At 41.9% G+C, this 12,117-nt stretch overlaps 1 protein-coding gene across 1 annotated transcript; it reads right to left on the bottom strand.

Moving 5' to 3' along the window:
• Positions 1 to 71: 71 nt before the first annotated feature.
• Positions 72 to 3,872, bottom strand: LOC124042842 (basic salivary proline-rich protein 4-like). Its single transcript, XM_046360969.1, has 2 exons — positions 3,669 to 3,872; positions 72 to 2,819 (listed from the first exon to the last, which is right to left on the bottom strand). The coding sequence occupies exon 2, from the start codon at positions 2,734 to 2,736 to the stop codon at positions 1,678 to 1,680; it is 1,059 nt and encodes a 352-aa protein (XP_046216925.1). The 5' UTR covers positions 2,737 to 2,819; positions 3,669 to 3,872; the 3' UTR covers positions 72 to 1,677.
• Positions 3,873 to 12,117: the final 8,245 nt, after the last annotated feature.

Below are 12,117 nucleotides of genomic sequence, written 5' to 3'. Positions count from 1 at the left end.
GACTTTTATTCACCATTCTGCTTTTCAAACAATTAAGCTTCACAATCCTATAAAAATAAAGCCCAAATAAATCATATTTAGTTTTTTATTGAGATTAAAAATAAAAAACATCAACAACTAAAACAAATCTTGACATTTCACTTTATTACAGCAAACTTTCAAAATATTTTCTCTGGAACAAAACTCAAATTCACATTATCCTCTAATTAATGTTTGGTGGCATCACATACCTATTTCTAATTACAGAGATAGATGCAGTATGTTTTACAATATGTATGTTTTTATCTGTATAGTTCAACTGCATTGCCAAAAACATTATTACAAAACAAGAACATTGAATTAATCGAAGCAACATAGAATAAGAGCCAGACCAAGTTGAAAACATGAAATTGTAAGAAACTTGTTACAGGAACGTGAAATCATACAAATTATAGATTTTGCTGTGTACCTCAATTACGATTTCTATATTACAAAAACTACAAAGTTGCAATGCAGTATGAACGGATATTGTCATGCACACAATTCATTAAAGAAATGAATAGCAGGCTAGAAGACATGTTTAACATACATGCAATCCTGAACAACATTTACATACAACTTTGCCCAGTCTGTGAAACCAAGCCATCCACTTCAGTTGAAAGCCAAGTAATAAAAAACAAGTAAAAGAGTTGACAGCTGACAGATAACAAAGTCTTAAAAATAACTATGAGTAGTGATGTTTAGTGAATTACAAGGATGATACTAGCTAACAAAAAACCCTCACAGTAGACAATAACTATACATCTTCTGGGAGAAATCTTAGTGATGATTGGATTGGAAGTTCACAGTTACCGTTTTGACACCACAAGGTGAAGTATGCAATGACTCAAGTGAAAGAAAGTGCAACTATGTTTAATGGCGCCGTCCCAAATGGCACCTTATTCCCTTTATAGTGCTCTACTTCTGACAAGGGTCCGTAGGCTCTGGTCAAAGTGGTGCACTTTATAGGGAAGATGGTGCCATGACAGTGACACTAACAAAATCTGTTTCGAAACAAAGATGGCTGGGAAGGAGAAGTTGTTACATTCAAAGCTTTGGCAATTAAAGGGAAATAAAATTACAAGACATTAACATTTAGAAAATTGCAGACCCTCAGGAGAGATAAGGCAACAATTAAAAGTAAGTTATTAATTATTTATTAATTACAGCAAACAAAACACTGATTTAACCCATTTTAGCTTCTTATTTACCTATATGAGTAAATAGACAATTGATTCATACATTCCTAATCTTTCCCACATTGTAACATTTCGGTTGGAGATGAAGAAACATCTCAGTTAAAGCTCAATGAGAATATCATGACCTAAAGGATGAGCATGGAATTAGAAACAGTATCCAAATGGGATAAGTCTGCACAGACCAATACATTAACAACTGTCAATGAAATTGTCTTCACATCATTCGAGCTATGAAAAAAATAATAATACGATTCACGTGGTTTCCACAAACCATCAAAAATAATAGCAACAGCAAATAGACACGTAGGTTAATTGAGAAAACTAAAGAGTTAGGTAAAAGCTATCCCATTAATAAAATGTTAAAAACATGTCCATTCATCCTACAAGATGCTACTGATATTTTGTGTTTCCCGGCAACAAGGTATGTTGTCTTGTTCAGTCTGCTCCACCTAGGTTCCTTTTACTTTAGAACCTTTTTGGTTGAGCCAGGCTTCCTGCCCCTCCTTTTAGAAACAACCCCCACCTTCTTTAGGGCTGCCGCCACCTTACCAGGTTTGCTAGCCTTGTGATGATCACTGTGTGGATTTATTTCCTCTTCAACTGGAGACAAGTCTTCGTCCTCATTTTTCTCTGCATCTTCCTCCTCCTCTGAATCATAAGTTGTATAATCAACTTTCACAGTCTTTCTCCTGCCTCTTCGCCTCTGGGCTTGGATGGCAGCTTCATCTAACACATTTGCTTTACCATTGGTGCAGCGGTAAAGCTTTACTATTGGAGAAACAGTGCACCCCCGTTTGGCTGGGGGTGCACTATTGGAACTATCCTCCTCTGCTGCTCTCTTGGCATTGTTTGCTAGTACGGAGCCTAAGGGGCGGCCCCTCTTTTGCGGGGAACCATCTTTAACGGGTGGCTTGGAAACTTTAGAGGTTGGAGGTGGGTTCTTCTGTAAGTGGGCACCTTTACCTATTATTGCCTTGCGTGGACGGCCTCTTCCCCGTGGCTCGGCAGAGGTGGCTGGGGGATCCATGCAGGGATGGATGCGCGGCCTTCCGAGAGGCTTCGACACTCTTGATCCCTTAGATTGGCTTTTCGGTTTCTTTCTCTTTTCTTCCTCCTCAGTTGATAGCGGGTTCTTCCTCGGCCTACCCCTTTTTTTTGGTTGTTTAACTTTTTGGGGCCGGCCATGCTTCAGAGGTGCAGTTGGCTCTGCTGAAACAGCATTAGGGTCAACCACTTTACGTGGCCTGCCTCGTGGCTGCTTGTCTAGTACCCTCAGTATCTTGGGTGTCTTAGAGCCTGATCCTTTGGGCCTTCCCTTTCCCCTCTTAGGTGGTATGGGGTTGCCATTAGACAATGCTTCACCTAACTCCTCATCACTACCAGTATCAGAGGCAATTATCTGTCCTTTTTCCGACACTGTTGCCCCTTCTTCCGACATTGTTGCCCCTTCTTCCGACATTGTTGCCCCTTCTTCAGACATTGTTGCCCCTTCTTCAGACATTGTTGCCCCCTCTTTCATCTGTTTTCTTGCAGCCTGGCTCCTTTGTTCTGTCCTTCCAGCTCACTTAATTGGAGGGCTAGTGAACTACTTAGGGCTTCCCACTGTAAAACACACATCTCCAGAAAGTTACAAAACAAACAAATGTTGTTTGTGCACCCCCTCATTGCTTCATAAAACTGACCTACATGGGCACGAGAAAGTTTAGCTAACATGTATTGCAAAATGCACAACCTAAACACTGATTTTGTGTTTACTGATTTTTAATTTATGTATATGGTAAGGTGCACAATACTAACAAAATCTGATATGAACGTCTCCATGACATCCCTAATTAAGGTTACTGCATTCAAGCGATTCTGAAATCTAGCTAGCTAGTATCCTGAATCAGTGATTGTTTTGGTTAGTAGTAGTTAGCTAACTTTACCAGCTGTTCGAAGAAACATAATATGAATATTTTAGGACAGGGTTTCCCACACTCGGTCCTGCCCACCCCTGGGTGCACATTTTGTTTTTTCCTAAGCACTAAATAGCTGATTGAAATAATCAAAGTTTGATGATGAATTGGATATTTGAATCAAATGGGTAGTGCTTGCGAAAAAACGTGCACACAGGGGGAGGGAGGGGCCCAGGACCGAGTTTGGGAAACCCTGTTCGAGAAGTAACGTTAACTAGTTAACTAAATGGACTTGAAAATAAACTAGCTAATTGGCTCTACGTAGCATCGCCAGCTATTTCGCTAGGTAGCTACCTAACTAGTTATCTTGACAAAGCCAACTAACTATCTAGCTAGTTAAATAAAGGTTAAATAAAAAATAAAATAAATAAAAGCTAACATGCAGTAGCACGAACGCTTGCGACAGCCATGGATAACAAGCTAGCTAGCTGACGCCGTTAGCTTGCTAGCGAAGCTAGTTTAATGAAAATACCACACTGCGCAGCATACGCCTCACCTTGGTAAAATCCTTGGTTAGATATCGTTTAATCTCATGAAAGTTGACAGATGGTTCATTTGTCCTTGTTGTTGTTTTTTTAGCTAGCTAGCGATGTAAATTTCAAACGGAAGTTGTGGGGGCTGATTTGTAAACCCCTACCACTAAGGGCAAGTGGGACCACTTTTTTCAGTTCCGATCCTTGAAATCAAAAATCTGTTGTCTATGACCTCTTCCTTCACATGCCACTGATGACACTTGTGGTTAGTGCTACACCTAGAGAGTTCGCCATAGTCTTTGATGCTATTCCATCTGGAACTCTCATGTCGTTTAGAGTTGTAACCAGACCTCATTTTCTTGACCTACTCTCGCTTAATCCAGTTGAGTCTCCAATAGGAAAAATATGTTTCTCCTTGCTCCCTCAGAACAACAGGTCTATACGTGCTTTATTTCAAAGGGATATTGTATCCATTCCTTATGTAATATCTGTTGAGGAAAAGTCTGGTTATTATCACACAAATACCTGCTTGTTAACAAGGTCAATTAACAAGGTCAAAGAGGTCTCTTTCAGAATGATCCATAAGTATTACCCTGCAAATCATTACCTGAAGAAACTCAAAAAAAACATTAACTGTACTTTTTGTGTTGAGCATCCAGAAACAGTTTGGCATTTATTATGGCATTGTCTACATGCAAAGAAATTATGGAAAAATATTAGTTTTCTAATTGTTGGTTTTATAATTGTTATATTAGTTTTATAATTGTTCATATTCTTGATTACTTTTGTTTGTTCTTTTTATGGGAGAATGTGCTGCTCGGTTTCCTTAACTATAAAAAGGATACAGAAAAAGAATGTAAATTCACTAGTGAAAAAACACTTCTGTGTTTTTTATAAGGAATTCGAGCAGTACATTAAGACCATTCCACATTCTTCCAATAAGAAAGCTGTTCACCTCTTCAGGATCGGACCCTTTTTTTTAAATTTTCACCTAAAATGACATACCCAAATCTAACTACCTGTAGCTCAGGGTCTGAAGCAAGGATATGTATATTCTTGGTACCATTTGAAAGGAAACACTTTGATGTTTGTGGAAATGTGAAAGGAGTGTAGGAGAATATAACACATTAGATATGGTAAAAGATAATACAAAGGGAAAAATCAACCGTTTTTAAAGTATTTTTTTGTACCATCATCTTTGAAATGCAAGCGAAAAACCATTATGTACAGTTGTGGCCAAACGTTTTGAGAATGACACAAATATTAATTTCCTCAAAGTTTGCTGCTTCAGTGTCTTTAGATATTTTTGTCAGATGTTACTATGGAATACGGAAGTATAGTTACAAGTATTTCAATAAGTGTCAAATACTTTTATTGACAATTACATTACATTTACATTTAAGTCATTTAGCAGACGCTCTTATCCAGAGCGACTTACATGAAGTTGATGCAGAGAGTCAATATTTGCAGTGTTGACCCTTCTTTGTCAAGACCTCTGCAACCCGCTCTGGCATGCTGTCAATTAACTTCTGGGCCACATTAACTTCTGGGCCACATCAATTAACTTCTGGGCCACAACCTCTGCAATCTGCTCTGGCATGCTGCCACAGCCACATGATCAATGCTTGGAGTTTGACAGAATTTGTGGGTTTTTGAGGAGTTTCCTGGCCATGGACCCAAAATATCGATGTTTTGTTCCCCGAGCCACTAAGTTATCACTTTTGATGGCAAGGTGCTCCAACATGCTGCAAAAGGTGTTGTTGTTTTTTTCTTGGAGGATGTGGTGGTACCATTCTTTATTCATGGCTGTTTTCTTAGGCAAAATTGTGAGTGAGCCCACTCCCTTGGCTGAGAAGCAACCCCACACATGAATGGTCTTAGGATGCTTTACTGTTGGCATGACACAGGACTGATGGTAGCGCTCACCTTGTCTTCTCCGGACAAACTTTTTTCCGGCTGACCCAAACAATCGGAAAGGGGATTCATCAGAGAAAATGACTTTACCCCAGTCCTCAGCAGTCCAATCCATGTATCTTTTGCAGAATATCAGTCTGTCCCTGATGTTTCTCCTGGAGAGAAGTGGCTTCTTTGCTGCCCTTCTTGACACCAGGCCATCCTCCAAAATTCTTCGCCTCACTGTGCGTGCAGATGCACTCACACCTGCCTGCTGCCATTCCTGAGCAAGCTCTGTACTGGTGGTGCCCAGATCCCACAGCTGAATCAACTTTAGGAGACGGTCCTGGCGCTTGCTGGACTTTCTTGGGCGCCCTGAAGCCTTCTTCACAACAATTGAACTGCTCTCCTTGAAGTTCTTGATGATCCGATAAATGGTTGATTTAGGTGCAATCTTACTGGCAGCAATTTCCTTGCCTGTGAACCCCTTTTTGTGCAAAGCAATGATGACGGCACATGTTTCCTTGCAGGTAACCATGGTTGACAGAGGAAAAACAATGATTCCAAGCACCACCCTCCTTTTGAAGCTTCCAGTCTGTTATTAAAACTCAATCAGCATGACAGAGTGATCTCCAGCCTTGTCCTCGTCAACACTCACCGCTGTGTTAACGAGAGAATCACTGACATGATGTCAGCTGGTCCTTTTGTGGCTGGGCTGAAATGCAGTGGAAATGTTTTTCTTGGGATTCAGTGGCAAAGAGGGACTTTGCAATTAATTGGCAAAGAGGGACTTTGCAATTAATTGTAATTCATCTGATCACTCTTCATAACATTCCAGAGTATATGCAAATTGCAAAGTATATGCAAATTGCCATCATACAAACTGAGGCAACAGACTTTGTGAAAATTCATATTTTCACAACTGTATTATGGCCACGACTGTATTTTTGCAGCCCAGGTGCAATTTAAATTCTGTCCGCAAGATGGCAGCAGTGTATGTGCAATGTTTCAGAATGATCCAATGAACCATTGCATTTCGGTTCAAAATTTTGTAACAAGACTGCCAAAATGTGCCTTATTTGTTTATTCATAATTTTTCATGTTCAAAACTGTGCACTCTCCTCAAACAATAGCATGTTATTATTTCACTAGCTTGCTCGAGTGGTAGTGATAGTTCTTCTCAGCTGCTGTTAAAGTTCGAGAGCCATAAGCAATGACCCTAAGCTTCCCCTCTTGCTTTTGATAAAGAACTGCTCCCAAGCCTTGGTGTGACGCATCAGTGTGTACAACAAATGGCTGAGTGAAATCAGGGAAACCTAAAACTGGTGGGTGAAGCAAACACTCAATCAGCTGTTCAAGTGCCTGTTGATGCTGGTCAGTCCACAGGATTGGCTTGTTTGAGGGCACCACATGACTTACTTTCTTTGTTTTTGTTTTCCGTGGGTGGTCAGGTAATTTCTCTGAATCTGCTTTCAGGAGGTCATACAGGCAGCTGGCACTCCTAGAAAAGTCTTTGATGTACTGTCTGTAGTACGTGAGTAAACCAAGCATTTTTCTGAGCTGGCCCACAGTCTCTGGTCTGATTTCTTTCAATGCTCTTACTGCTTCAAAATCGGCTGGGTCAACTCGGCTGCCCTCTGCAGACACTATTCTGCCCAAATAACGGACCTGGGGTTTAAAGAGATCACACTTACTTGGTTTGAGTTTAATGCCATACTCTCTGAGACGCTGCAAAACTTTTCGCACATCATTCACATGGCCGTTGAATGTTTTACTGAAGACTAGCGTGTCGTCCAGATAAGGAATGCAGATGTTATCCCGGAGGCCTTCCAAACACTCCTCCATACACCGCTGAAAAGCTGCAGGAGCGTTCATGAGGCCGAATGGCATACGTATGTATCCACTCATAGAGTCCCCACGGTGTCACAAATGCTGTCAGTGGTCTGCTTTCTTCAGAGATGAACCCCTGGTGATACGCTTTCCCCTGATCTAAGAGGGAGAACCAGGAATTACCACCTAAACTGTCCATGATGTCTTGGACCCGAGGGATGGGCTGGCGGTCGGGATGTGTCTTTCTGTTCAGATCTCTGTAATCTATACACAACCGGAGGGTCCCGTCCTTCTTACGAACGCACACGACAGGTGAGGAATATGAAGAGTTTGACTTCCTAACCCAGCCCTGGACTATGAGGTCATAAATGTAACCCTTCATCTCCTGATACAGTGGCCTGGGCACTGACATGTATGTGCGCTTTACTGGTTCAGAGTCCTTTAGAGAAATAGTCATTTTCAATCGTTCAATGCAGCCAATGTCATTGTCTGATCTGGAGAAGGAGTGACACTCTTCTCTAAGCATTTGCCTAACAACCTCTCTCTGTTCTTCGGTTAGGTGAGTTAAATCTACTGGTGGATCCCACTGTTCAGTAGCAGTACATGGGGTTCGAACACTGGTGTGATTCACTGTGGCTGAGGTGACAGTTTTTTCAAAGACTTGGGCAGGTAACACAGTCATAATGGTTTGTACTGTACCGATTATTGTGCGTCCTAGCAGGGCAATGTCGTGGTCAGTGGGGTTAGAGACATCAAGCAGGATAACTGGAAAAACACCTTTACTGACTCTGACTAGTGTGTCAAAGAACTCAAGGTCATCTGGCCACTGCGGGTTCAGGTCTGGCTGGAAAAGCATTGTCATGTCATCTTTGAAAGGCTGGGAAGCTACACTGCACTCAATCTGAATGCTACTGTGTTTTGGTACAGCAACCTTCTCTTTCTTGGTTTTCACTGCGTATTCATCTGTCTGTTCTGCGCTAACAGCCTGTATAAAAGCTCTCACCTTGTTTCTTTTGAGGCTTGGGAAAGCTGTTTTTACTGTACTGTATCGTTTAGTCTTTTCGGTCATTGTCAGGATGTGCTCGATAACATTGAAACCTATGATGGGATGAGATAGGTGACAGCCTTTCATTACCAGCACTGGGATGATCAGTTCCTTTGTTTGGTCAATTTCAGAGGCTAGGCGAAAAGTTGTTTCAATCCATCCCAGGTACGGCATTTCAGTCCCATTTGCTACAGTCAACCTTAGATCATCAGGTGAGTCCAGGATTTCTGAAACATCTCTCAGCCTTGCGTTTGGGAGAGATTCCTCTTTCCATCGTTCATCAATGACCGATACCTGAGATCCTGTGTCCCATAGAGCTTGGAGGTGGTGGCGATCCAGGTGACACTCAATAAGGCACTGTCTGCCGACTAGCGAGGTGACCTTACGGGGGTGGCAACCTTGAGCTAGGGATGGTAAGGAGTGGGCATTTTTCTCTGTGCAGGAAAACCTTTCACTGGGAGAGTCAATTTTCAGGTGAGTGCATTTTTTCTTATGTTTAGTCCAATGTTGGTTTTGACATACTTTGGAACAGTACAGTGTCTCTTTACATGATGAACATTGTTTCAGGTTCTCAAATGACTCCTCTGGCACAATTTGCACATTTCTGGGACTTTTTGGTAGCTACGGTTAACACTCGTCCCTCAGCGGTAACCCGTTTCCGTTTAAAGGGGCCTCCCTTGATGGTCTGGCTCCCCGGATTTTACATCCAGCTTGAAAATGTTCTCCACTCCCACATCGGAAGCAGTGTGTGCAGCGTGCATCTGTTCTGGCCTGCTGGCAGACAAAACACCTCCTTGGAGCTTGAGCAGAGTGGTTGGTATACCGGTTAGGTGCATATTGATGCTGTGCAGGGTCAAGTGCTTGGGACCGACTGTAGTTGCTGTAATACTGCTGCTGGGAAACAAGTGGCTGGGGGTCCCTATCTGGCCTCCTAACTGGGGGTGGGGCATAGGCACAAGGCTGTGACTGAAACATAGGCTGCTGTAATGTCTCCTTAATCTGAGCAATCTCTGCACTGAGACCTTTTAGAGAAGCTACACCTGTCTTAAGTTCAGCTAACTCTGTTAACAGTTCTGCGGGTATCGTAGCTTTGGCTTCCTTCACAGGACACTTTGCAGATGGCATATCCTCTAACTGGACTACACTTACAGTTGTAGCAGGCTGTGGGGCATTAAACCGCTTTTTGTTTCGTCTTTCTCTCTCATTAGCACAAGCAATGTTAAGCTTCTCTAGCAAAAACCTCATCTGATGTTTCGCTCTCTAGCAGGAGAGGCTGCATGTCTATCCTGATACTGTCACTCTGGAGACCCGTAAGGACTGTGTGTAAACACATGCTCTGGACTAGAGCAGGGTCATACTTAAGCCCTGATTCTGACTCCTGGGATGCAAACAGTACTTTTAGCCTCAAATCTAAAACGCGCATCAGGAAGCTTTGAGGGGTCTCCTTGCTATGCTGTGCTTCTGAAGCTAGCTGTTTGTAAAGCTCTGTTGAACTCTTCTCTTGGAGGTGGGAACGCAGGATACATCTAAGTGTGGGAAGAGTTAGCTGGGGTTTACCTTCCAAGTAGCTGCGTAGCTGTGAGCCTGGAGAAATAGCCCTGACTACTGCGTCTACTATTTCTACCTCAGGATATCCTCTGTTAAGTCCATTTTCAATCTGATGGGCAAGGCTGGAAAAAATCAGTTTTTCTTTTTGGCCCGGTTCACCTATCTGACCAGAAATTTTAAACTCTTTGCGCCAGTATGAGCTGGGCTGTGCATTGGGTGAGAGCGGCACGCTCCCCTGAAGATTGGCATGGTGTTGGGGCTGACGCAGAGAATCACTGACTTTGGCTGCAGTAATCTGCTCAGTTCCCGCCCCTTGTTGTGGGGTTACAGTTCTCAGTTCCTCTATTCTGTGATGTGTTCCGGCTGGTTCTCTATCATGGTCAACTTGCCCTGTTTTGTTATCTCTGCCACTGATCATCTCTGTCATTTCGTCTCTAAGTAGCAACAATTCCGACATGCCGCCATCTTCTAACTCTGTGACTTCCTCTCTCTCAAGGAACATCATAATGCGAGTCATTAATGCTATGCGGGATTTGTCTTTAACATCTCTTCTCTGTTCGCCTGATATTTCAAGGAAATCACATATCTCTAGTAATTTGTCTTTAGTCAGGGTGTGTAATTCTCCTACTACCTCTTCCTGTAGTTCTTCCAAGGCGCTTGTCATGTTGACAGAACAGGAGGAACTTTTACTGTGCAGGAGTTGACTCTGAATTAGATGGTCCTTACTGTCTCTGATGGTCGATCAATGGCATCAGTTGACACGTACTTAACCACTAACTTCCAACTTCCCCCAAACAGCAACACTTTCCTCACTGCAGCCTGCCTGAGTTGTTATGTGGAGATTTAGCTGGCTCGGAATTCAGCGACCAGGGTGTGGAAACTGGACATCTGAGCAGCTATCTCAGCGGAGCCTCCAAAAACAGGGGAGAAATAATCACAAGATTGATACGGTGTTGTATTCTCAAGTCAACATTTAGTTCAATGAGAAAAGACCGCAAATTTCCCCAGGAATATGCGTGGAGAACAGAGCAATCGATCTCCAGCTCATAGCTTAAGAGCATTTCGTAGATCACAGATTAACACTTTTAGGCAGCACAAAATAAAGTAATCAATATAACGTTTACACATTACTCTCACAATTCGTACCCTTTGACAGATTTGAACTTTAACACAATTATGACTGTTATCAATCTCTATCAACTAATACTGAATGCATCTTTTTAACCTTAGATGTTTTAAGATCCTCACATAACTTACTAATACTTTTCAATGTATAACAGGCTATGAATATGTCCTTTAACCTGTCACACTAGCAACTGTAAATTGGACAGTGCAGTTAGAGTAACAAAAATGTGTCAGATATGCTTGGGAAATGTTCTTGTTACTTTCAACCTCATGCTAATTGCATTAGCCTATGTTAGATCAACCGTCCCGCAGGGGACCCACCAATCCTGGAGAAGTTAAAACAATCAATATGTGTGCATCTTTTAAGGTCTTTGTATAGTCTCTAATTTGCTGTACCCCCTAGCATATGTTACCATTGTCTGTTTGTATACTTCTTGTATGCATGCTGGTTTTTCTGTAATATATAAAATAATATATAAAAAATAACTTGTGGTTACTCCTTCTATTTAGTTTTTTTAAATGTTCATAATAGCATCATGACCTCAAATTGAGTTCCCATGGGGGACCAGTATGAAAATGTATACACTCACTGCTGTAAATTGCTGCTAAATTACAATAAAATATTTAAAAAATAAACCAATTGAAAGCTGAAGAAAATGCATGCATGCGGTTGCAGTGTCCCCTTGTGGCTACTCTGGAGAAGAGCTGATCTGTCCATCATGGCGAGTGAATATTTTATCCAGTGCCAACAGCAGCCAACCCTGCTAGATCTTGTACAGTACCAACAGCAGCCAACCCTGCTAGATCTACTCGTCTTTGGATAATTACAATTAATAGCTCATCAATTAATTTGTTATTCATTGCTAGATTTACCTTTTTTTCTTGAGACTTGTCTTGAAATTCCAAACTTTTAGATATAAATATAGAGGGACAGGGACATAAACCTGTGTCACTGGTGTGTAAGGTAAACATTGCGCCAATAGGGTAACCCACTTGGAAATTGTAGCGAGGATTGCTACACTGCCCCCTCG

The sequence above is a fragment of the Oncorhynchus gorbuscha genome, linkage group LG09 (assembly GCF_021184085.1).
Source record: "Oncorhynchus gorbuscha isolate QuinsamMale2020 ecotype Even-year linkage group LG09, OgorEven_v1.0, whole genome shotgun sequence".
NCBI lineage: Eukaryota > Metazoa > Chordata > Actinopteri > Salmoniformes > Salmonidae > Oncorhynchus > Oncorhynchus gorbuscha.
This window is presented reverse-complemented; position numbering and strand designations above follow the sequence as displayed.